General features: G+C 55.4%; 1 protein-coding gene across 3 annotated transcripts; it reads right to left on the reverse strand.

Moving 5' to 3' along the window:
• Positions 1-385: 385 nt before the first annotated feature.
• NYAP1 (neuronal tyrosine phosphorylated phosphoinositide-3-kinase adaptor 1) lies at positions 386-22188 on the reverse strand. 3 transcript variants are annotated; one of them, XM_083580905.1, is made up of 8 exons: positions 22151-22188; positions 21555-21754; positions 20473-20717; positions 8296-8588; positions 5501-6802; positions 4716-4928; positions 3847-3956; positions 386-1350 (listed from the first exon to the last, which is right to left on the reverse strand). In XM_083580905.1, exons 3-8 carry the CDS (start codon positions 20661-20663, stop codon positions 1093-1095), a joined length of 2367 nt encoding a protein of 788 aa, XP_083437031.1. In that variant the 5' UTR covers positions 20664-20717; positions 21555-21754; positions 22151-22188; the 3' UTR covers positions 386-1092. The 3 variants fall into 3 exon arrangements, with proteins under 3 accessions (XP_083437031.1, XP_083437030.1, XP_083437029.1); XM_083580904.1 differs by lacking the exon at positions 22151-22188 and adding an exon at positions 21933-22007 and having other exon boundaries at positions 20473-20714; XM_083580903.1 differs by lacking the exon at positions 22151-22188 and having other exon boundaries at positions 20473-20714; positions 21555-22010.
• Between the last annotated feature and the right edge of the window lie 3595 nt (positions 22189-25783).

Consider the following 25783-nt stretch of genomic DNA (forward strand, 5'->3'; position numbering starts at 1 on the left):
TAAAAATACCAGGTAAAATATTACAGGCTTGTCAAAGGTCATGACAACCCAAAGCATCAGGGTGGAACAAGATGGCACCTTCGCTCCTTTCTCTCTCCTTGCTCTCTCTCATTCTCATTTCAGGGGGTTGGACTAGATGACCCTTGGGGTCCCTTCCAACTCTCCCATTCCACGATTCTCTCTCTCTCTCTTTCTCTCCAGAAACTGGCTAACCAAAAAAACTCAGCACAGCAGGTTTGGGAGCTCAGCCACTCTCTCCCCTCCCTCTTTCCTCCTAAATTGTTCAGGAAAAGCAGGAGAAATTTCAGGCACCTCTAGTCAGCCCCCACCCACCCCACCCAATGTGAAGTTGCAGCCCTCCCTCCCTCCCTCCCCCCCCAAAACATCCACTCCCAAGTGGCATTTTCAGAGATGGAAGGGGAAAAACCGTGCGAGCGATTGGAAGTGCGCCTGGCACTTTTAACCACATCATCTTTTGGCAAAAGGAGGAAGCGGCTATCTTTTCGCCCGACACACACGCAACCACAGCACGGCTACACCTGCCGCTCCCCGCCCTCCCCCCCCCCGCCCACAACCTCCTAAGAAAGGCGAGTGTTGGTGTCTTAGATGTCAGTCAGTTGGCATAGATGCAGCTGGCTCTGGCGTGGGGAGGTGGGGGCAGCTGTTCCAAACAGGCAACCTGTTGCTTGGCTCTGATATGCAGCTGCCTCTGTGGTGTGGCTGTGGCCATTGATGCAGGGGTTCCTCAGAGGGAGGCAACAGCAGCGGCAGCGGCGGTGGCGGTGGCGGTAGCTGGCTATCCACCAGGATGGGTGTGTCTTGCCTGGCGTTTCCAGCATCCATCCCTATCTCTTTTCCATCCGTGATATCGCCAAGGAGAAATCCCCCTCTCCTTCGCCAAAAGTCATAGCTCAGCAGGGAGCTCGCCCCCAGGCAGCCCAGGCAGTCTCTGGTTAGTCCCAGGCCAGAAGGGCCCCCCGGGGCAGGCAGGGCACCATGCTGCCAGCAGTCAGCCCTGCAACGACGACGACGATGTGTTCAGCTCGGCCAGCACAAGGCACAGGTTCCTTGGGGCTCAGCCCCCACTCACTGTCATATGGCCGTGTCCCACAGCACCGTCTGCTGGCGGCGGCAGGGCGGCGTCCCGGACTTGCGGTTCTCCGTGTTCCTCCGCCAGCTGGGCAGGATGGGCATGCTCTCCTGCTTGCACAGGCTGCGCTCGGGGCGGTGCCGTGCTTTGATCTCCTTGCAGACGCACCGCTTGCGCTCAATGACCTCCAGCAGCTTCCCGTCCCTCTCGCGGGAGCTCTGGGGGGCCCCCGACGCTGGCAGCTGTGCGTGCTGCAAGGCCTGCAAGGGGGAAAGGGGGTTGGGAGGACATTGTCATTGGAGGTGTCCAATTGGAGGTGTCATTTGCCAACCTGGGGCCTGCCAGGTGTCTTGAGCTATCCCATTAGCCCCACCCGGCTGTAGTCCCATCAGACCACGAGATTTAGTTTGAAGTGATCTGGGGAGCAGCAGGTTGGCAAAGGCTGCTCTAACACACAAGCAGTTAGATCTGTCGCCCTACCCAAATATCCTCTGGAGCGGGGCGGGGACCTAGAACAGATCAGCAAGGAGAGGAGGAGAGGAAGTTCCTCTGCGCAGCCGAAAATATTTGCACTAATGGAAGCACTTCACTCCACGTCCCCTCCTGTCTAAAAATAAACCTTGACGGCTTCCTTTTGGGGGCATCTGTTTGGCCACCCTGAGAATAGGATGCTGGACTAGACTGGCGCTCACCCTGCTCTGATCCGGCTGATGCGGGGCTCTTCTGATGTTCTAACAGACGGGATCCCTATTATTATTATTATTATTAATATTATTATTACTAGTACAGTGGTGCCTCGCAAGACGAAAAGAATCCGTTCTGCGAGTCTCTTCGTCTAGCGGTTTTTTCGTCTTGCGAAGCAAGCCCATTGACGGATTAGCGGATTAGCGCTATTAGCGGCTTTTAGCGGCTTATCGGCTTAGCGGATAAGCGGCTTAGCGGCTTAGAAAAAGGCGGGGGGGGGGGGAGGAAAAAACCCCCCGCAGGAACTCGCAAGACATTTTCGTCTTGCGAAGCAAGCCCATAGGAGATTCGTTTTGCGAAGCAACTCAAAAAACGGAAAACTCTTTCGTCTAGCGGGTTTTCCGTCTTGCGAGGCATTCGTCTTGCGGGGCACCACTGTAGTAGTAGTAGTAGTATACTGTCCTATACCTGAAGGTCTCAGGGTGGTTCACAAGATAAAATCACAATACAAAGTTAAAGGACCTCAAGTAGCAGAGCTGGGAGCCTTGGTGAGATGATGATGATGATGATGATGATGATGATGATGATAATAATAATAATAATAATAATAATAATAATAATAATAATAATAAATTTATTTATATCCCGCCCTCCCCAGCCGAATCCGGGCTCAGGGTGGCTAACAACAATAAAATAGTACAACATTCTAAAATCATTTCATTATAAAATTAATTCAACTCAAATTGATGGCAACCATTAGGCTAAAGTTCTGTGAAGATTGCCAAAGGAGGGAGTCAGGCTGTGCCCGGACCAAAGGCCTGGTGGAACAGCTCTGTCTTGCAGGCCCTGCGGAAAGATGTCAAGTCCCATAGGGCCTTGGTCTCTTGTGGGAGAGCGTTCCACCAGATTGGAGCCACAGCCAAAATAGCCCTGATGGATAGATAGATAGATTATGAGCCCGCCTTGGCATGTCAGCTGCCCATGTCCTGCTGAAATTTGTAGTGTTGGTGGAGCAGCAGAGCAAGGGGGAAACCTCATAAGCGGAGTGGGATGCTTTTCTATCTCTTTACATCCTGCACCTCCTTTTTTAGCCTACGAATTATTATTATTTTGTTGCGTTCCTCGTGAAAGCGACTCAAAGCAACTTACAGAAACAATAGAATCACTCAGACCAATTACAATGAGCACAACCAAGAAAAAAACACAAAAAAAAACACCACCCTGATACAGATAACAGGTGGGTCCTGCCCCACAAAGAGGCGACAAATACCCCAAACCCTTCCAATTAAGTGCCAAAAGCCCAGGTAGGAAGGACAGGTTTTTTGGCACCTAAACATAGACAAAAAAGGGCGCCACGCATGCCTCCTTGGAGAGCATTCCACAAGTAGGGAGCCGCTGTTGAAAAGGCTGTTCTCTTGTCGCCACCCTCTGGACCCCACATGGCTCATGGGGAAGGGCCTGAGGTGACAATGGCTGGGTCTGGGTCAGTCCATGTCGCAACAGTTTGCGTCTTACGTTACTCCTATGCACACCAAAACAGCGCAAGTAATTTTGCAGCTATTTGTTTCCCCCGCAAAATCTGGGAAAGGAGACGCATTTATAAAACTAAGTGTCATTGCTATTTGTTAATATTCATTTGTTGCTTTCCTCAAGAAAATGACCCAAAGTGTATTTACAAGCACAATGAGAAACTCTAACCAATCAGCACAACCCATAAAAACTTTATAAACCATCACTGTACGAATAACGGGCAGATCTTACTGATGCTGATCCTCTAAAAGAGGCTGCAGATACTCTCTAAATCCTTCAAATTAAGGGCCAAAAATCTGAGATAAAAGGGAAAGGTTTTGGCCAGCCCTAAAAAATGAAGATGGCGCCACCCGGTGTCCCCCAGGACCTGATCTCCTGCTGCCATGCCCCCCGTGGCCCTGATACAACAGGCTTCCTCTCTGTCTTCAGAGAAACGCAGGTGTGCGCACACACACACACAGAATCCCTCGGTCTAAGCCACTAGGCCCCAATCCTTTCCAACCACTCAACCCCCACCCCACCGGCCTTCACTTCCAACATACCAGGCTGGCTGGGTCCCGAGCGTGGCTGCACGGTCTCTGTGCGTGAATCACGGCATGTCGGACGCCAGAAGTGGATGCCGAGCGGCCCAGAAGGTAGCCCCCTGTGAAATCTGGGGTGTGCGAGGGGAGAGCAGGAAACAGACCATTGAGCAATGGGACCCCCTACTAAGCACTCCCTCCCCCCTATCATGGCTGGCCCCCGATGTCGCCTGTCTTTCTCTCTAAGAGGAGGCGTGCCAGGAACGTGTCTGAAAGGGAGGAACAGCCTTGTACACTGAATAAAGCAGAAATAATGAAGTCTCCCTCTTCCTTCCTTGGGGAATGTCTGTAGCTCAGCGAGAGAGCACCTGCTTTGCATGCAGAAGGTCCCAAGTTCAAGCGCCGATGGCCTCTCTAGGTAGGGCTGGCAGAGACTCCCTGCTTGAAACCTGGACAAGCCCCTCTCAGTCATTGTAGACAGTACCGGGTTGGTGGACCAATGGTCACACAGTGTGAGGTAGCATCCTCTGTTCCCCCTCAACCCCAACAGCAAAGCAGGATTTCAGGGGAAATGAGGGACCCTCGGGAATAGCCCCCAGCAGAAAAGAGCCTGGCATGATGAACAAGTGAACAAACATCTCTCTCTGTGTGTGTGTTTTCCTCTCTCTCTCTCTCTCTCTCTTCCTCTCTCTCCTCTGCATCCTGCACTTGCTTGCTGCAGTCTGTCCTCATTTGAAGGTCACCTGCTCCTTTCTTTTGCAGCTGCATCGCATACAAGTTCTGCAGCCAAAACGAGGCAGAGAACAAAGAGAGATCCCTCACAACCCCCACCCCGCAAAAGCAAGGCTGTGCCCTGCAAGCCCCCCGCCCCCCGGCAACGGCAGCCTCACCTCCATTACGATGACAGGCAGGGAAGGTCTGGCAGGGAATGGGCAGATTTGTCCTCCCCGCTGGCATCTTGGCAGCCAGGCCCTCTGGCCCCGGGGCGCGGACAGGGATGCCCGACTGCAGGACCACCGGCGGCTGGTGGGCCTTCTCTTCCTTTTCCATTTTCGGTGGAGCGCCATCCCCACTGTCCCATCCTTGGGGGCCTTCTGCAGCCTCTGAAAAGTCAGGGAAAGAAGAGCTCAAGGAGGGAGGCAGGAACGGGCACAAGGAGGTGGGAAAGCCCCCGCGTACACTCACACCTGCCAGACAGGGTCAGCCAGCGCAGGAGGGCGGTAGGCCTGGATAATGTGCATCCCCAGGGACCAGTGGAGCCTCAGGACTCAGCTTTGGGAAGGTTGGGCAGGGAGACATGCCGCCACAACCCCAAACTCTCTGGATCGGCTTCTTGTTAGACGGGAAGCCTCGTTCATTCTGCAAGTGGTTGGAGAAAGGGTCCCCTCGGGAGGAAACCCGCCCTCTCCCAGTGCTGGCAGCTGGGCCCAAAAGGGATGAAAAAACTCAGCCACACTCCCCAATAGAAGGGCAGCCCCTCCAAGCTCTTCCTCACCATGCTCCTCCTCACTGGTTTAGTGCCAGCCTGCGGGTGACCCCAGGCCAAAGGCAGCATTTTCCCCAGGAGAGAAGCTTCATCAGCCTTCGTCCTCCCAACCCCTAGAATACCAGCCAGAATTGTCTCCCTGCCCCCCCCTGCCCCGCCCAAGGGTTGGTGCCTCTGGACCACACTCACTCTCCGGCTCTTTCCCCTTCTGGCTGGCGTAGCCCATCCTCCTCTGCAGGACCCATCCAAAGGGCTCCTCCTCTCCCAACGGGGGCCGGCCGCACTCCTCGCTGGACAGGACGTGGGAGCAGGCGATGCTGGTGAATGCCCGGTCCTGCAGCTGGATCTTGACCGCCGATGAAGCCTTGGCGCCCACATTCTTAACGCTCTCGTATGCCGGCGGGCGCTTCATGCCCACGCAGGGCGCAGGGTAAGTCCAGACCATGCCCAGGGGCGGAGGGTCGGGCAGCGTGCATGCCCGCTGTACCTGCTTGCAGGACGGCACGGTGGACGGGCGGGCGCACAGCAGGCCGTGCAGCACCGAGATCTCCTTCTCCGTCTTCTGCTCGGCCGGAGCGGAGTGCGTGGTGACCTTGACCGCCGAGTACACCATGGTGTAGGAAACAGCCGGCTTCTCTTTCACCGGCAGCATGGAGGGGACGGAGGCGGCGGGCAGCACTGGTGCTGGGGCCTGCTTGGCCGGCGGGCAGATCATGCTGTGGGAGTTGGGGAGCTCCTTCTCTGCTTTGCTCTGGCCTGCGGGCTGTGGAGGGAGCGGCGTGGAGTGGCTGCGGGCACGGCCAGAGGGCCCCAGGGCGGCGCTCTCACCGCTCCGTGGGTGGTGGTGTTGGTGGTGGTGATGACTGGGGACCTGTGGGGTCATGGGGGCGGAGGGCGCCTCCTTGCTGTGGCAGGGGACGGGCAGCTTGGAGCCGTCCTGACCTGTGGGTTTGTACCCCTTCTTCCCCTGAGGGAATGCCAGCAGTGGGGGGCGATGCTGCAGGAGATTGGGGAAGGGCGGAGGGATCTCGCAGGGGGACGTCTTGGCGCCTGGCGGTGGCGCTGCTGCCTTGGCAGCCTCCCGCTTCACAGGGTGGTGGCGCGGGGAGGCCGGGGCCCCATTGGGGCGGGACTCCCCCCCACCTTCTTCAGGGAGCGGGTATTTCATCTCCTCATAAATGGCTTCGCTCTCGTCAGAGTCCTCGTCGGCTGTGGGGGGCGCTTGGGATGGGAGGCCGGGCCCCCGGAAAATGTCCCCGACCATTTCGATGTACACGGGCTCGTCTTCCTCGGCGTCGGAGCCCTTTGCCTGGCTGTGGGAGAAGGCGCGGCCGTAGCGCTGCATTGCCCCGGCCGCAGCGGGGCCTGGAAGTCGACCTGAATACGTCTCGTCGAACGAGACAGATAAGTGGGTGTTGGGGCTGCGTTTTGGCTTCTGCGGGGGAACCTTGCGCCCCGATTCTCGGCTCTCTGCGCTTGACTTATGGGAAGCTGGTGGAGAAAAGTAACAGCGAAGGAGGGAAAAGGGCATGTGTTAAAAGCAAGACAAATGGTGGCCGGATAAGGAGGCAGGGGGCTCAGCTCCAGGACCCACGTGCAATACTCCAGTTGCGTACACACCGTACATCGAAAACATCTGCCAAAGAATCCAGGGAATGGTAGTTTACTCCTCACGGAGCTACAATTCCCAGCACGCTTTACAAGCTACAGCTCCCAGGATTCTCTGGGGGATGCCATGTGCTGCAAAAGGAAGAGAGGTGGCGTCCGGTTTGCAAACTGAGCTGCTGCTGGATCTCCAAGGTCATTCTTTCTCTGGGAATGATGGGCAGCTGCCCAGGCTGCCTTAAGAAATGCAGGGGGGGCACCCAGTCCCCCTGGTGCTTCTCCCAGGGGCCCCCCACTAGCGCTGGACGATATCAGCTTTTCAACATCGCGGTGTACCACCAGCGAAGGCAATAACCTGCGCTGTTGAAAAAACAAGCTGCCTTGGCCTCTGTCCACGAGGTACCTGGTGAAACTGCCCCAGCTCTCACCTTGGGGTCTGAGGCAGGTTCACCCAGGCGCTCGCAGGCTGGGACAACGCAGCTTGTCTGCATCCCCCCCCCCCCCCCCCGTTGAGACAGCTCACAACAAAAGACCAGGCCCAAGGCCCAGCTAGTTCAGCATCCTGTTCTCAGAAGCAGGACCTGAGTGTGACAGCGATTCTTCCTTCCTGAAGTTCACAGCATCCGTACTCAGAGGCGCGAAGCCTCCTATGGTGGTGGAAGTCATAATTAGAAGAGCCTGCTGGATCAGGCCAACGGCTGGAAAACCAGCAGGCAAGACCGGAGCATTGCTTCTTCCAGCTGTGAAGACATAGCAGAGCCATTGTGGCTAGAAGCCATGGATAGCCCTCTCCTCTTCCATGGATTTGTCCCGGCCTCTTTTAAAGCCATCCCAGTCGGTGGCCACCCCTGCCTCCTCTGGCAGGGAGTTCCAAAGTTTACACGCTTTGGCGGGGAGACGGGACACTTTCTTTTATCTGTCCTAAATCTTCCAACATGCATCTTCATTGGGTGTTACGAGAGAGCGAGGAAAACTTTTCTCTGTCCGCTTTCTCCATGCTAGGCATCATTTTATAATCTTCTATCATATCCTCTCTTCCTCACCTTTTCCTTGCCTCAAAGGAAGTCCCTCCATCCCCTCCATTGTTTTCTGTGTTCATTTTCTGAACCTTTTCCAATTCTATTGAGGTGAGGCAATGGGGTCCCTCGCTTTGTCTTCTGCTTGGGTAACCCTGGCTGCCGTGTTTTCTTCCCACCATGTCCCCCCCCCCCCACTGCTGGCTGGTTTTGTAAGTCCAGCAGGCAGCTTGCGCCCCAGGGGTGGCAAGTCAGGCTGGCCTGCTTCTCCAAACAACACGGCCCCACCACCCCAAATGCCACCCTGGGCCCCCCGGCGCATTCTGGCTCTGCTTCCTAGGGCAGCCCCGCCCCCCTCCTTACTTCCTCTCTTGCTCCCCGCCGGCTCCAGGGCGGACTTGGCCTCGGCGCTGAGCTTGGTGCTGGGGTGGCGCTTGGGCTTGGCTGGCGGCTTCCGGGATCCTGCGGCTGCATCCCCTGAGCTGTTGTCCACGCTGCCCACCGAGTGGCAGGAGAGGGAGCGGGGCGCCATGCTGCTGGCGCAGGGGTGCGGGGCATGCTCCTGCGAGGCTGGCATGGTCATGAACCCCATTCTGAAGTGGCGGCGGAAAGAGGCCACGTCCCGCACCTTCCCCACGCTGGGCTCCTTGGCCGAACTGCGGAGGAAGAAGCGGAGAGGGGTGAGGACAAAGCCACCGAGCCCTCAAGTTCCTGAACGGGTGGTTGGGAGGGAAACACACACACACACATCCTCATCTGCACCAGGGCTTACAGTATTTTTTGCTCTATAAGACTCACTTTTTCCCTCCTAAAAAGTAAGGGGAAATGTGTGTGCGTCTTATGGAGCGAATGCAGGCTGCGCAGCTACCCCAGAAGCCAGAACAGCAAGAGGGATTGCTGCTTTCACTGCGCAGCAATCCCTCATGCTGTTCTGGCTTCTGAGATTCAGAATATTTTTTTTCTTGTTTTCCTCCTCCAAAAACTAGGTGCGTCTTGTGGTCTGGTGCGTCTTATAGAGCAAAAAATACGGTATTTATTTCACAAAATTTTATACACCACTTGATTGGGGCGGGGGAACTAACCACCTCAAAGAGGTTTATGAAGAAAAAGAGAAAACAACGATATTATCTGCAATAGCAATGTAAGGCTTTCAAAAAGTTAAAATGTCAGTAGACTAGTAATTCTAGTCTTGAAGTAATCCATGTTATTGATGCAATAAGAGCGCATTGGAGGTGGATTTATCCTGAACTGTGCCCACACATCATTCTGCTTTATTAGCTTTATTAGCTGCGATGCTTCTCCCAATGTTACTGTGTTTTTGCCATATGGACGGGGCAAGTCCTGTAGCAACAAAACTCAGACAAAAAATAATAAACCGGGACGTTTTAGGCGTAAATAGTTAATAAGATTCCAATGGGAACTCATGGAGCTTGCATCGGTTGGAAATGAAACTATCATAAGAGAGTCAGGGTCGGCCTCACCAAAGTCAAACACCTTGGCCACATCAAAACCGAATGTCTGTCCTGAAAGTTTTGCAGACGCCAACCGTATTGTTATTCCTAGTTTATTTTTATGGACAAAAATGCCCCCAAAGTGGGACTTCTGATAATTGTTTATAATGCAAGCACGAGGACAAACCATCACACATCCACAATAAAAGTGAGATGGGGGTGGAGGGCAGATTTGGTGTCATGTGGCAGTTTTGCAAATGAGGAGGGAGATTGTCACAGCTCTGGCTTGAAGCTGCAAGGCTGCCCCCTCCTCAGTTGGCCCCACACCCACCATAAGCTTCTGTTCTTCTGGGGTTTGCCTTAAGCAACACCTTGTGGCGCCTAGCTGACCTTAGAAGAACCCTTCCCCTCAGGGTACCTGCAAGGGAAGCCACCTGACTGCTTCTTTGTGAAAGAGATTGCTAGATAATAGCCCAGAATGGCCCTTAATGGGAGCTAATTGGGAGGAGAAAGTTGTGCAGAAACTTGCACATCTCTGTGTAGGAGAGAGAAACAAACAGCTGTTGGCAGTTCGAAGGGGCAAGAAGGCAGCTCATGCAGAAGATCTAGGTCGGGTCACCTCAGGAGAAGAGAAGACTCCCTGGAAAAGCCCCTGATGTTGGGAAAGATGGAGGGCACAAGGAGAAGGGGACGACAGAGGACGAGATGGTGGGACAGTGTTCTCGAAGCGACCAGCATGAGTTTGACCAAACTGCAGGAGGCAGTGGAAGACAGGAGTGCCTGGCATGCTCGGGTCCAGGGGGTCACGAAGAGTTGGACACGACTAAAGGACTAAACAACAACACCAAGGAGGGGGCAGACATGGTCTCCAAGGAATGTGCTGCAGTCGGGAGCAACAGAGGCAATGCCTTCCTCGGAGACCAGATCTGCTGCCCTGTGGATCCTGCTGCCTGAGGCGGTCACCTCCCCCTGAAGTTTCCAGCAACTAGCATCCCTAAGCATTGCTGTCTCCAACTTTGTAGGCAGAGCGCAGCCATCAGGGCTAATAGCCATTGATAGCCGTATCCTTCTTGAATTTGTCTAATCCTCTTTTAAAGCCATCTGGGTGGGTGGCCACCCCTGACTCTTTCTCTGAACAGAAAGGGCCTGCCGTGTTTCCTCACAGGGGGGAACACCTGCTCCCTTTGCCTCCACTGACGCTCTCCACTTCTCTGACAGGCCAGGCTCCAACAGAGGCTCATGCTCGCTCCACTAAAGGAAGCCGAACCCTAGGAAGTGCCGTGCGTTGACATTCTCACTGCTGGGAAGCCCGGGGGGGGGGTGTCAGTGTGTGTGACCCCACCCTTGCTAGCACAGATGTTTTGGGCTGCAGTTCCCATCAGACAGCTGTGCTACCGAGGGCGGACGGGAGTTGTAGTTTAAAACACCTGGCGATCTTCAAGTGGGTCAAAGCTGTGTTAAGAACTGAACTTCTCATTACTGAAGAATACGATGCCCCCAAAGTCTATGATTCCCTCCCCGCATTCTTCCAAAAGGGTGTCCCCGTTTGCACAAAGAGCCTCTTCTCTCTCCTGCGACCCCAACCCCTTTTCCATTTTAAAAAGAAATCCGATCACCCACTGTGATCAGGACTGTCTCTCAGTTAACTGAGGCATCCAGGGGGTGATCTGAGCCCCTTGGTTTCTGGAATGAGGGCTGGGATGGAGCGTAAGAAGAGCCTGCTGGATCAGGCCAAAGGGGGTCCCATCCAGTCCAGTTCTCACAGCCAGGTGCCTCTTCTGGGAAGCTCACGGCAAACAGGACCTGAGTGCAGCAGCACTCTGCCCACTTGTGATTCCCAGCAAGTGCTATTCAAACGCGTAACTGCTTCTGATAGTTTTGGGTGGGTGGGTGAGAGAACATAGCTGTTGTGGCTAGTAACCAGTGGCCACCTCCCCTTCCTCCATGAATTTGTCTGATCCTCTTGTAGGCCCACCCAATCTGGTGGCCATCACTACAACTTGTGAGAGGCAAAAAAGAGAGCTTTATATCCATGGTATCCATGCATTAATATATACACACCTCTTGTCGTTTATACACCCTTATCCCCCCCCCTAAATATAAAACCCCCAAATGCTGCAACCTTTCCACAAAGTGAAGGATGTTCTAGAGAGGACCTGAGCACAACTCCACCCCTGATTTCCAGCAAATGATACACAGAGTGGAGAGAGAGCAACCAGGGCTGTCATTCCCTCCCCAACCCTGCCTCCATGTACCACATTTTATTTTTTTTAAAAGGCATTTCCCCCTATCTTCCCCTCCCCCCTGCACAGCAACATACACATCACACTTGCCGGCAGCAGAGAAATGTGCTGCAGTGTGTCAGCTGCAGCTGGCAGAGAGCCAAGGGCTGGGAGTGGCTTCTCCCAAACGCCCCTTCATCCCCGATGAGCAGCCCCTTCCCGCAGGCCCCTTCCTCCCTCCCTCTCTCTGTCTCTCTGTGTCTTGGCACAGTGGCAGAGAGAAGACAGGAGAGAAGACAGGGCACGTGCCAACAGCAGATGCTGGGCGAGTAAACAAACCCTCAGCTGCTCCCTGGTTTTCGGAGACGGAGAGACGTTGGCTGAGGCCCAGCCAGTCTGGCATCGCCAGATCCCACCCTCCAGTCATCACACCAGATCTGGGTGAGACGGAGGAAGGAGCAAGTGCCTGCCTGCAGCAATCTCCACAGCCAAGCAAGAAAGGAGCTGGCCAGGCGAGGCAAGAGAGAGAGGGAAGAGCGTATCTCATGCCCATCTGCCTTTGCCCCCCCCCCCCCCCGCTTCCCGAATGGTCCCCTCTTATCTGCTCACTCCACAGACTGCCTTCCTGCATCCTGCCCATCTCCTAAGTTAGTTTTCTTCGCCAACAAGGTGTGCTCTAGATGCTTTGGACTACAACTTCCACCAGCCCCCAGCTGGCATGGTTGGCCAAAGCTGCCTTGAGCCCGTAGCCTAAGACAGCTAGGTCAGCCGCAACGTTTGGCCCAGCCGCAGGCCTTTCCCTACATTGTTAGTGCACAGTTATTACAGCGGCTGCACCAGTACCAGAGGAAGACAGGCCAGACGGAGAATGATTCGCAGGGTACCTTCAGTTGGGACCATTTTTGTTTCGGGAAGGAAGCTAGCAGGCCACTGAACTGCAAGGAATTGGTCTCCAGGGCAGGGTCCCTTAAGAATTCTGTGCAACTGCAAAACTTGCTGCCTTAAGCCACTGCTCCAGGAAGCTTAGTCTCTTCTGTGCTGACTCCCAGATTCAGATTGGGATGGGGACCATCTGCATGCCAAATAGGTGCCATTCACACCTTTCCAGCTGGTCCAATAATGCTCCTGTTGCCCCCAAACCACTTGGGGCTTTGCCTTTCGAAGACCCCTACGCAACCCAACACCTCCCACCCCCTGCTCACCGCCATTCAGCTTTCCCCCCTCCACACCCACCCGCCCATTGACATCGCATCACGATTCCTCCTCCTCACGATGCGCCACCCTCCTCCTTCCTCAGCCACCCTCCTCCTGACTTCCTTCTGGCCACACCTCTCCCAGCCTCCCGCTGGCAGACCTTCAGCATCTCCTCTCTTTCTCTTCCCTGGTTTTGTTCGCTGGAGTGAAGGGTCCTGGGTACCAAAAGTATGAGGATGCAGCAGGATGCTGGCGGATGGCCCAGCAGTTTCCATGGAAACTGCGTCTGGGTGACCTGCAGGAGCCAGGCAACATCAGCCTGCTGGTGCCTTTAACCCTTCACTTCCTGCGAACCAGGGGAGGGGGGAAACAATCCCCACCCCAAGCAGGTTTCATTATCTCTGTTTGGGACAAGTGGGAGTGAGGCAGCTGCGAGGGTAGCTGTGGAGGGGGGCCTCTTGGAGAATGCATCTGGAGGCCAGGCTGAGCACTCACAGCCACCTCAACAAACTGAAGAAGAGGGCAGATCAAAATGGGAATTCAGGAAGGTCAAACAAGCTGAAGGTGGGGGAAGAGGGGCAGAATGGAGTGGGACTCAGGGTTTGATGGCTTGGCTGGTGCACAGGGCAGGACTTGGGCGGGGTTAGGCTGAGCCTGATCCAAGACGACAAGAGAAGAGGATGAGTAAGAGCTCACCCTCTGAAAAAAGTTACAACAACACAAATCCTAGGCAGAGGCAGCCTTATCCCCTCGCCCAGGTGTTCAGCAGCTGGCATCTTTGGGCATTTGCCAGAGCTCCAGCAGGACTTGCTGGTGCCAACACCTGCTCCGGACCCTCCCCACCAGGTGGCAGAAAGCTACAAGCTGCTAACCTCATTTCCCACAAAGCAATGGGGCATCACTTCATTGGGCGCTCCAAGGCATTCTGGGAAATTCTGAATGGCAGCTGGAGGAGCAGCATCAATGAGTGAGCCTGCTGGAGGGGGACAGATCATGGGCCATGCTCAGAACTTCTGAATTACGCAAGCAAGGGAGCAGGATCTTCAGTGAGTTTGTGGGGACAGACCCAGGACAGCGGAGAGCTTTTCCTTCAGGATTGCCTGCCCTGCGAGAGAAGGGTGGGAAAGATTTCCTCACTGAGGCACCTTCCAACCATGGGATTTTGTGCCGGCTTCCTTTGCTAACAGCAGCCTCCCCATCACACTGGTGGCAGAAACCTAGCGTGGATGAATGGTGAAGACCGGAAAGAGAAGATGTCGGAAGCTGAAGAGGCAACAGAGGTTAGTAAGCAGGAAGAGGCTGTGGCAGAGAGAAGTCCAGACTCAGTGGCAGAAGCTGAAGCAGGAGAGGAGCAGGGCCAGGAGACAGGTAGGGCAGGCTGCTGAAGAAGCCAGGGCGTCTCCACCTCCTGCTGTGACCAGCTTCCCTGCCCCCTGGTCTCCCAGAACCAGGAGAGGTATGAAGAGGATGGAGCAAAGCGAGACAAGATGAAGGAGCCTTAGATTGCTTGGGAAGGAAGAAGGGAAGAAGGGGACTTAGAGAGTTGCGGGAAGGCAACTGCCTCATAGACAGCATCTTAAAAAGCAGAGACATCACCTTGCCAACAAAGGTTCATATAATTCATGCTATGGTTTTCCCAGTAGTGATGTATGGAAGTGAGAGCTGGAACATAAAGAAGGCTGATCGCCGAAGAATGGATGCTTTTGAATTCTGGTGCTGGAGGAGACTCTTGAGAGTCCCATGGACTGCAAGAAGATCCAACCTCTCCATTCTGAAGGAAATCAGCCCTGAGTGCTCACTGGAAGGACAGATCCTGAAGCTGAGGCTCCAAGACTTTGGCCACCTCAGGAGAAGAGAAGACTCCCTGGAAAAGACCCTGATGTTGGGAAAGATGGAGGGCACAAGGAGAAGGGGACGACAGAGGACGAGATGGTGGGACAGTGTTCTCGAAGCTACCAGCATGAGTTTGACCAAACTGCGGGAGGCAGTGGAAGACAGGAGGGCCTGGCATGCTCTGGTCCAGGGGGTCACGAAGAGTCGCACATGACTAAACAACAACAACAACAACAACAACAACAACTGCCTCATTTGGGGGTAAGACCTACTGGGAAGAGTTGCTGTGCTCACTGGGCCTGAGCTGTTTTGTTTCTTTCAATAAAGAGTTACCGTAACTTCACTGACACCTTGAGAGTTATTGCTGGCCTTCTCCCGACACCCAGCCCGATTCAGGAAGAAGAGGAGGAAGTACGTAGTCAAACTATGGAATTTGTTTTCAGAAGGTGCAGAGATGGCCATCAACTCTGGACTGTGAAGGGGTGAGACTTTGAATGGAGGCTGTGACTGGCCACTACTAGCTGCTATGATGAGTACCTAGGAAGATAGGGAGCTGCCTTATTCCGAGTCAGAACATGAGCGCATCTTGTTCAAAAATTGTCCATGCTGACTAACGGAGGCTCTCCAGATTCCAGAATGGGGTGTCTTCTGGCCCTACCTGGAGATGCCATTAGGAGCAGGACCTGGGACCTTCTGCACGCAGAACAGCTGCTCTCCCCACTGAGCTATGGACTCTGTTACCTCCGGGATCAAAATTAGCATGCCTCTGGATGTGAAATTGCTGGGGAGTAACACCAGGCCTTTGCTCTTGCCTGTGGGGTTCCCAGAAGAGGCAGCTGGTTAAACTGCAGTGGAAAACGGGAGGTTGGACTAGATTAGTCCCCAGTGGCTACACACATTCTTCTGCTCTGAACCACTGTGGGTTGCTGAGTTTTGGAAAACACACAGTGGTGAACCGAAGACCTTGGTGAAACAAAACATGGGCAAAATTCACCGTTTTCTGTTAGAGCCAAAGCTGGCTGAGATGAAATTGCTTGATGTCACACCCCACCACTCGGGTCCAGGTTTGGAAGGGACATCTGAACCCACAGATTCAAGTTGCAAGAAAGGAGAGGCCAACCGAAAGTTAGGAAGAACTTTGGTGGTAGAGCTTTGGTGGTAAGAGCCATTCGACCGTGAACGGACTCCTTTGGAAAGTGGTGGGCTCTCCTTCGCTGGAGGTTGTCAAACACAGTTTGAACATCAGGGATTCTTTTGCTGACTAGATGAGCTTTGGTGGAACTCTGCAAATTCTATGATTTTGTGACAGCCACTGAGAAAAGCAGGCAATAGCGTGGCCTTAGGCTTAGAGGTACTGTGGAATACAACCTGAGTTCAGATCCCACCTTGGACACGGGCCCAACATGTCATCTGTCACCGCACTCCCTCCCAAAAAAACAAACCCCTCAGCACCTTGCCTGTAAAATGGGACCAGCAGCGGCCCACCTCACAGGGCTGCTGTGGGAGCAAACATGTTCAGGACTGCGCAGTGCTTTGCAACAGGAAGGACTGCATAAATGTTTTCTCTTCAAAATGGCAGAAAGGTTGCCTGTCCGTAAAAGTCAGCTGCCATGTCAAAACTGTTCTTGTGAATCATCCGTCTGGAGCAGAAATCAAAGCCCCTCCAAGGAACTGTTTTTGCTGATGCTCCCTTGAGTCACGCAGTCGCAGGCTGAAGCCAGCAAAGGCTTGATTTGACCCGGAACTCAGCGAGCTTTAGCCCCAGGACCTGTTTTCCAGTGTCTAACAAGTGAGAATTAAAATTCCGTTGTACATATGCAGAGCGCTCTTCCCTCAACCAGCCTCCTCCTCTCACTGTATGCGCAAGGAATTCTAGGCGAGGCAGCACCTCTCGTGGAAGCCGCCCATCTTACCCACCAACATACAAGGGGGATAGAGTCACAGGACAGAGAAAGCCCTTCTTTATGCATCACATATTTAAACTATGGAACTCACTGCCACAGGAGACAGGGATGGCTACCGACTTGGATGCCTTATCATGTACAGACACTTCAGGTTACAGACTCCGCTAACACAGAAATAGTACCTCAGGTTAAGAACTTTGCTTCACGATGAGAACAGAAATTGTGCGGTGGCAGCGGGAGGCCCCATTAGCTAAAGTGGTACATACTTTACCAACTGCACTGGCTCCCGGTGGAGTACAGGGTCAGGTTTAAGGTGCTGGCTTTGACCTTTAAAGCCCTATGCGGCCTAGGACCCTCGTACCTACGGGTCTGCCTCTCCTGGTATGCCCCGCGGAGGACCTTAAGGTCCACAAATGACAACATTTTGGAGGTCTTGTGCCTCAAGGAGGTTAGATTGGTCTCAACTAGGGCCAGGGCCTTTTCAGTACTGGCCCCGACTTGGTGGAAAGCTCTGTCACAAGAGACTAGGGCCCTGTGGGACTTGACATCTTTCCGCAAGGGCCTGCAACACAGAGCTGTTCTGCCTGGCCTTTGGTTTGGACTCAGTCTGACCCTTATGTTTCCCTCCCCTTATGGTTTTGATGAGGCTGCATTTTAAATTGCATTTTAACCTGTATTTTAAATCCCCCCCCCATTATTTTTTTACTGTCAGAGTCGCCCTGAGCCTGGCTCTGACCGCGGAGGGCGGGGTATAAATAAAATTTATTATTATTATTTTATTTTTATTATTATTATTACCTCAGGTTAAGAACAGTTTCAGGTTAAGAACAGACCTCCGGAACGAATTAAGTTCTTAACCCGAGGCACCACTGTCCTCTGTGTTTTCATACTGTATTTTTATGTTGTGTGAACCACCCTGAGACCTATGGGTGAAGGGCGGTATACAAATTTAACAGATAAATAGGAGAGGATTAGACAAATTCACGGAGGTGGAGAGGACCATTGATGGCTTCTAGCTGGAGGCAGCGATGCTCCAGAATACAAGTTGCTGGAAACTGCAGGAGAGGAGAGTTGCTCTTGTGTTCGAATCCTGCTTCTGGGTTTCCCGTAATGGGCACCTGCCTGGCCACTGTGAGAACAGGATGCTGGACTAGGTGGGCCGTGGGCCTGATCCAACAGGCTGCTCTTATGTGGCGAGGACAGGCTCCCACTGCCCGGCACTTCCTGGGTCCTGCCTGAGCCACTGAGCCTGAGATCTCACAGACAATCTGCCCCTCCAAATAATAGCCGATCATTAGAGCAGCTTTTCTGCATCAGATGGGGAAGTCAGGCTTTCATTCACCATCCCACCATTCAGCGAATGCGGCCTGCCCCCCCCCCTCCACCCCAGATTATCTGAGGATAACCTGGGCTTTTTAAACGCCTGTGAAAAACACCAGGGGCTATATATAGAGCACTTAGTCCAGGCAGGGAAACTTCCACCAGGGCACGCGGATTAGGGCCAGAGGGGAGAACATCTGCCAAGAGAGAGCGGGGCGTCTCAAAAATAATGTGTAGGGGAGACAAACCAAGGGGCTTTAAGGCCAGGTGGCTGGCGCTTGGGAAAACCGGTCAAGGGCAGCAAGACGTCACCAGGCACTGGTGGGTTCCAGGAACAGTGAAGTCGTTGCAGGGAATCACTCTCTAAGCCAGGGGTCAGCAACGTGCGGCCCATGGGCCAGATGCAGCCCACAAAGGGCATTTTTACCAGCCCACAAGCCGCCCCTGAACCGAGCTGCCTGCTTGGCAAGTCCCCCATGCGCTGCACTAAATCAGCACAGCGTGGTGTGGGGACTCGCTGAGCGGCACTGGAAATCGCATCTGCGCATGTCCAGACGCCAAAAATTGCTTCTGCGCAGGTGTGATTTTCAGCATCTGGGCATGTGCAAAAGCGATTTTCGGCACCACGGACATGCACAGACGCAATTTCTGGCGTCGCGCTGCACCAGTCCGGCCCACGGACGATCTCCGTGGGAGTGATCCGGCCCATGGCCGTTAAACCTTGCCGACCCCTGCTCTAAGCTCTTTCCTCTCCATAGAATCATAGAATTGTAGAGTTGGAAGGGGCACCAAGGGTCATCTAGTCCAACCCCCCACAACGCACGATGAGCAGCTTATTATGTATCTCTTATTAAAAGCCTCCAGTGAAGGAGAGTCCACCACTTGCGATGGGAGTCCGTTCCACTATTGAACGGCTCTTACTACCAGAAAGTTCTTCCTAACATTTGGTCGGAATCTCCTTGCAGTTTGAATCCATTTGTTCGGTTCCTGCCCCGCAGACCAGCAGGAAACAAGATTGCTCCTTCTTCCAGGGGAGAGGCTTTCAGATATTTGAAGATGGCCAACCTGTCATCTCTTAGTCTCCTCTTCTCCAGGCTTAACATCCCCAACTCCCTCAAAATCATCATCTTGATGGTCCTCCTCCACAGTTTAACCCACAAGCCCCCTGCTTCTTGACGATCTCACGCCTCTGCTATGTGGGAATGTTCAGGGCATGCAGGGGAAATCTGCCCCAGCCCAGAAGGAAACAGGAAGCTTACCTGCTGGCTGGACAAACATTCCTCCCCATGTGTAAACATGTTCACTCTAGGAAGGTTGTACTTGTGTTTCACATCCCACATGCTACCCCTCTCCTTGAATCAGCTTTCCTCAACTTGGTGCCCTCCAGGTGTTTTGGCCTACAACTCCCATCAGCCCCAGCCAGCATGGCCGTGTGATGTTGAGGCTGATAGATGTTGTAATCCAAAAATGTCTGGAGGGCACCAGGTTGGGGAAGACCAGGCTAGCCTGTTTCATTGAGCGAAGAGCATGCTTGAAAAACGCCTGGGAGCACTGAAGGAAAAAGAAGGATTTGGAATTGGGAAGAGGTTCTCAATACGATGCTGCCTTATCCATTTAGTTCAGTATTGCCTACACTGGCTGGCAGCCTCTCTCCATGGTTTGAGATGAGGGCCATTTCCAGCCTAACCTGAAGATGTCATCAGGGATGAAACCTGGGACCTTCTGCATGCCAAGTAGATGCTCTCTGCCTAAGCAAAGGCCCTTCCCTTTATTCAAGGTTCTGCAGCAATCAAGGAAAAGCAGACAACTTATTTCTCCCCTCACTGTTCTGCTATACATCACCATAACAGCGTTGGGAATGAAGATAAGCAAGGTATGATCTCAGGACCTGGGTGGCTAGACCAAACACACCGCAAGAAAAACAGCCAATGCACAAGTAAGCTTTGCATGAGGTCAAATACAAGACCATTACAAGATTGGAACTGGCATATCAAGAGGCCAGCTGCTGTTATTTTCAAACCGGACTTGTAAAAGAGAACCAAAGGAAAAACCACAACATTAAGCGGCGACAACAGTATCCAAACAGGCCTTGCCAGTCATCTGAGGAAAACGGAAATAAAAGCCATCGTCGCAGCACCACTCCACAAAAATAGCAGCCTCAACTTTGCAGGTGACTGAGACATTTAAAAGCACACCAAGTTTCTCTTGGGTTTATTCTGGGCCTGGCTCAAAGCAAGGCATTCTGGGCTTTGGTCCTTTTGTGTTTTGAATCTATTTGGCCTGCAGCCCTCAAAACCTGCCTGTCCACAACATCCTTTAGAGGCCCACTTCAGATCCAAGCTAGTTCCAAGACAGAATCCTGCTTGCCTGAAATGATCTCCCAGCTGTTGAGAAAGATTCTCAGGGGCTGGGCCCTGCCAGGTCTCCAGCTGAAGGGAGTTCCAGTGGTGCCGGGCGGCTACCCAGGTCCCTCCGAGTGTGCCCTTTGCTGCCCAGCACTGGTGGGTGAACTCCAGGACAACCTTTGTATGGACCCCTGCCGAACGCTATACCCCCCATTGCCTTTTCGGCGCCTGCGGAGCACATCAGGGCCCAGCGCCTCCACCCCTTGCCTACCTCTTCTTGGGCTCGTCGTCCTTGCTCTGTTTCCACTCCACCTTGCTCTTGCGGTACAGAAGGTTCATTTCGTTGCGCAGCTGCTCCCGGGGGTGGCACGTCTGGCTCAGGGCCCCGTAGGCCCAGCGGCCACGATCCTCAATGAACTGCAGAAACACGGAGATCAAAGCTTCCTGGGGGCCTGCATTCATCTTCCGGTGGCTGGCAGGCGGTGGGGAGGGGGTGCCCAGAAAGGGGGGGCTCTGCTGAGGGAGAGAGACTATATTAGGGGGAGGGGGGCAGGTAGAAAGGTGTTCCTGCATGAGTGTGTGTGGATCCACCCGTCTCAGGGCTCAGGCCCAGCACGCATTCATGAGCGAAGGAATGTTGGAAGCTGGCTTACGCCGAGCTGAGTGTGTCTGCACTGGTTGGCAGCAGTGATTCTCCGGTGTTTCAGAGGCAGGGAGTCTTACCGTTCAGTAATGCTAGAGAGCGCCTTGCTGACCACTAGCCGACAAACATCTCTTTTTGCTGGGGGGCAACTGTCTCCATTTGTGGCCCAGTCCTTATGGAGATCTGGGCTTGGCTTTAGGGGATGCCACAGTCCAGATGTACCCCAGACCAGTGGCGTAGCGTGGGGGGTGCAGGGGGGGCCAGCCGCACCGGGCGCAACATCTGGGGGTTAGGGCAAATCCGCGGGTTAGGGGGCGCAAATCCGCGGGTTAGGGGGCTCAAATTACTTGCCTTGCCCCGGGTGCTGACAACCCACGCTACGCCACTGCCCCAGACCCTCCTTGGGGATGCCTGTGGGCTTCAGCGGCCCAACGCAAGTGGGGGGGGGCAGCTCTGAGAAGGGCCAGACCCAGAGAGTCTCAGCCCCCCCCCCCGCAGAGGCGGCCCAGAGCTCAGACTCCTGGGTCCCCTCTCAGGCCCCAGATTTTGCTGATGGGACACTTCTGCCTGCTGTGGGGTGCCGAAGAGAGATCAGCTCGGGGCTCATCCAGACTGGTGAGAGCAGGCAAGCAAGGGAGACCCCTATCGGGCGGGGTATGCGTCACACCCCACGACCAGCGCCCCCCCCCCACAAAGCGATGGCTAAGTACCTGCTGGGCTGGAGCCGCCGGCGCCCCTTGCGGAGGGGGCTATCTGGGAGGGCAGCCGGGGCAGGCTGGCTGGGGCATGTCCTCCGCCCGCGGCATGGATCAGGCCCCTGCTTCGGCGCCGGGGGGGCGCCCCTCCATGCGGCCTCGGGCCTCGCTTGCCGGCCGGCCGGGAGGGAGGGAAGGCGGGATGCTGGTCGCGGCTGCTGGGGCCCAAAAAGAGAGAGCGAGAGAGAGAGAAAGGCCTTAGAGGAGGCGACGCGGCGGTGGCGGCGGAGGGGGGGGTCTCTCTGCTTCCCAGCTCCCCCCTCCAAGCCAGACCTCGCCCATTCCCTCCCGCCGCCCCAATCCTCCGCAGGCCCCTCGCCTCCCGGGGCCGACCTGCCTGGGCTAGGAGGGCACCTGCGCCCGCCGCATCCCTGCGCGCTTGGCCCAGCCCAGCCTCATCCCGTTGCCGCGGCGACGGAGATGGGGAGGACCACGCCGGGATCGCGGGCGGGCGGGCGGGGAGGGGGGCGCAGGCAGGCAGGCAGGCAGGCGCGGCTCTGGGGCTGGGGTGGGGGGCTCTCCCTCTCCTCGCCGCCGCCGCCGCCGCTCACCTGGCCTCAGGGCTGCTCCGTCCTCCCCATCGCGGCTCCGGCTGACGCAGCGTCGCGGCGGCGGCGGCGGATCCCTCCGCCCAGCAGCAGCAGCAGCAGCAGCAGCCCGAGAGCGAGCCAGCCAGCCAGCCAGCCGGGGAGCGCGCCCGGCGCGCGGGGTGGGAGGGGGGAAGAGGGAGGGAGATGGCGGGACCCCCACCCCTCGGAGAGAGGGCAGAGCTGCGCGCCTGCGGGGAGGGTGGAGCGCGCAGGGGGTCGGGCGCAGGCGGCCTGGGCGCCCCTCTCGGCCCCGGCAGGTTGGGAAGGGAAACGGGGCGCGCCCTTTTCGCAGCCTCCAGCGCGGACGGAGGCCCCGCCTGCCACGCCCGAGCTGGATACGGCGCCAGGGACACCCGCCGCTTGCCTCGCCCCGCGTGCGCGCCTTCCAAGCGAAGGGCAAGATCAAGGCGCCAGCCCTCATCGAGGAAGACCGGGACGAGGAGAGGCTGCAGCCCGTATCCAACTCAGGCTGCTGGATCGGGCCGGACCAGGCGGAGGTGGGGGTACCTTGAGGGCAAGGTCGGGCTCCCACCGCGGATCCCGGCTCATCTTTGCGCCGGGAACCCAAGCGAGCGCCCACATCCATCCTGTGCCTGAGGGACGTCGGGAGCAGCTTTAGACTGACTCCAGCCTGCTCAGCATTGCCAGCGCCGGCACGGACTGGCAGCAGCAGCTCTCCAGGGTTTGGGGAGGGCGTTCCCAGCTGTACCCAGAGACGCCTTCGGAGACTGGGCATGGGCGCCTCTCCTCCAGAAGCGTGTAGCTTGTGATCTAGGATCCCGGGAAGCTCCTTTGTTATACTGAGTCAAAACAGGGGTCCATCTACTTTAGTATCGCCTACACTGACTGGCAGCAGCGGCTCCCCGGAGTTTCAGGCAGGGAAGCCTCTCCCGACCCTCCTTGGAGATGCCATCCAGGACTGAACCTGCGGCCTTCTGCGTGCCAAACAGGGACTCTACCGCTGAGCTATGGCCCTTCCCCAGTTGAGATCCCTGGCCCATCTAGTTTGGTATTGTCTACACTGAGCGGCAGCGGCAGCTCTCTTCGGGTTTCAGGCAGGAAAAGCCTCTCGCAGCCCATCCTGGAGATCGAACCGCCAGGGGCTGAGCTTTCTGCATGCCAAGCAGGCACCCTACCCTTCCCCTTGCTTTCCACAGCCATTCAGACTCTGCACGGTCGAAATGGGGCTTTCTAGAGGCCGTTATCCCGGAGCGGGGCTGTCCATCTATTCTGCTGAGGCTCTTAGCCTGGGACAAGGATTTATTTGAAGAAGGTTCGGCCTTCCCCCAGAAATCTGCACGTGCCACTCTGGTCTTGTGAACGCGCTGACCCGGAAAGTCTTTGCAAAAAAAAAGGTGGGGGCCAAGCCGAGTCTGACCTGGATTTATAGTTGGGTGTCTGCGGATTTAACAGGGACAGGCAAAGTGTCTGAAAAAGGCGGGCGCAAATAATTGAATAGGTGGAGGAGACGACTGCCTTGCAGACCCAGAAATTCTTACCCCAGAACCTGTTTCTGAGCACCTCGCTAAACGATTCCGCTGAGCATGTACAGAGTGCCTCTCCCTCTTCGTGCGTAGGCCTGCAGCTAAGACTCGCCCATGCGCCTCCCTTTCCAGAAAGCGAAGCAAGGCCCCCCTAGACGGCTTGTTCCTTGCCTGATCCTGCACCCGGGTCCACTCCGCAGCAATCAGCACTGGCCGAGGGGAGAGCGCCCCGTCCCTTCGCAAAGCGGCGCTGCTTCCACCTGCTGGCCGCTCGAGCACCTGCAGCCACGTCCGGCCCGGCCGCCCGCTTTGACAATGGCGGCGCTCTTCCGCCAGGTGGCAGCAGCGCCCTATCTCCCAGGACCTATAGCATCGTGTCTCAGGTGGTGATGCTGGGGGGCTGATGGGAGTTGTAGTCCAAAACATCTGGAAAGCGCCGGGTTGGATGAAGAAGGCTGCCTATTGCTCAAGAGCCCTTCCTAGGGGGGCAGATTTCTCCAGGGGGGTGCGCTGCTTCTTACCCTACACCCCACGGTGCCCTTCGCAGTCTCAATTCCAAGATCTAGGGTGTGTCTTGGGGGCGGACGACTGTTCTCCTGCTCGCTCCAGTCTCTCTACGTGGGAACCTCTCATCTCCTCCCCGTCCCCCGCAGAATGGCGCTTGCCCCCCCTACCCCCTATCAGGTGGCAGGTCCTGTTCCCAGGGAGATAATCCCCCGTTTCCGATCCCCCCTGAGCCTTTAATCGCGTTACTTTCTCCGGGTTGTTACGGATTAGCCTCCCAGCACCTCCCAAGCTCACTTTCCTTTGCCAGGAGTTTTGCGGGTTGGGGTGGGGGACTCTCCAGCCCCACTCCATCTCTGAGCTAGGGGGTCCCCCGAGGTCGAGGGTCCATTCAGGTCTTGCAGAGCTGAGCTGGTCCCTCATCAAGCCTAAGGCCTCCAAGTCCAGGCTGAAGGATGCCTTGCAGGGCTGGCAATGGGGCCGAGGGAAGAATCGGCCCCACAAAAGGCCTGCCAGGTGGCCTAGAAAGGGATCAGGGAGGGGGTGGGTTTTGTAGAGCCCCAAACAGGGAGCCCCGATTCTATGAAGCTGGCGCCCTCCAGATGCAGCAGGGCTGTTTGAGGCAGTCTAAAACTCCCCAGAGCCCAGTCCTGGTGGGGGCACCTGAGGTCAGGGCCAGTCTCAAACCAGCGTTTCTTTCTCAGAGAGGCCACGCAAATGTGTCTGTCCCCCCCCCCCCCCAAGCCTGCAAGGGAAGGAGACAAAGGGAGGCTCCATCAATGTGCAGTGCTCCTCTCCAACCCACAGACTTTGGGGAGGGTCTCTGGACGTGCCCCACTGCCAGCCTTGCACTTTGCAGACTTGCTGGTCCGTTGGAGGTTCAAAAGCTCGGTGCGTTTGCTTCGTCTCCTAGTCTTGGGGACATGATGGATGCCCTGGCGGTTTGTCCCAGCTCTCCACAGGATCTGGTTATTCGGAATGGAGGAAGAGGCACTCCGTGTATGCTCAGAGGCACAGTGAAGACTCTCTTGCTTTATTCACGTGTTCCCTTGAGCCAAAGATTTTTTTTTTAAAAAAAAAAAATAATAATCCAGGGTGGTTTCCCTATGCCTTTCCCTGGGCCAGTCTCTCCATAACGCACAAGTTGTGCTGAAGGCGGAGCAACAGAGTGCTTGGGTCAACCACAGCCCTTAGGCTAGCGCAGGGAAAGCTCAGCACTGGAACTCGTAGAATCACAGAATTGTAGGGCAGGAAGGGACCCCAAGGCCATCTAGCCCAACCCCCTGCAATGCAGGAATAACAAAGAAGATACTGTCCTGGAGCATGTGCAAAGTGCCTTTCCATCACTGATGAGACAACACGCTTCTGGGAATCAGCAGGACCCTTCCAGGTCAGGCCCCTACCCCAGCATTTTAGAAATGAGGCACTTACTGGGAAATCTGTGCACTTACTGGCTCCAACTGTGAGAACGGCTCACTTATTTATTGCATTTCTATCTCCTCCCCCCCCCAAAAAAAGAGCTCAAAGTGGGTCTTCCCCTTTTCCTCATCCCACAACAGCCCTGCTGAGAGGCAGTGATTGGCTCCCAGGGTCACACCTAGAGGGT

The sequence above is a fragment of the Podarcis filfolensis genome (assembly GCF_964270895.1).
Source record: "Podarcis filfolensis genome assembly, chromosome: 13".
NCBI lineage: Eukaryota > Metazoa > Chordata > Lepidosauria > Squamata > Lacertidae > Podarcis > Podarcis filfolensis.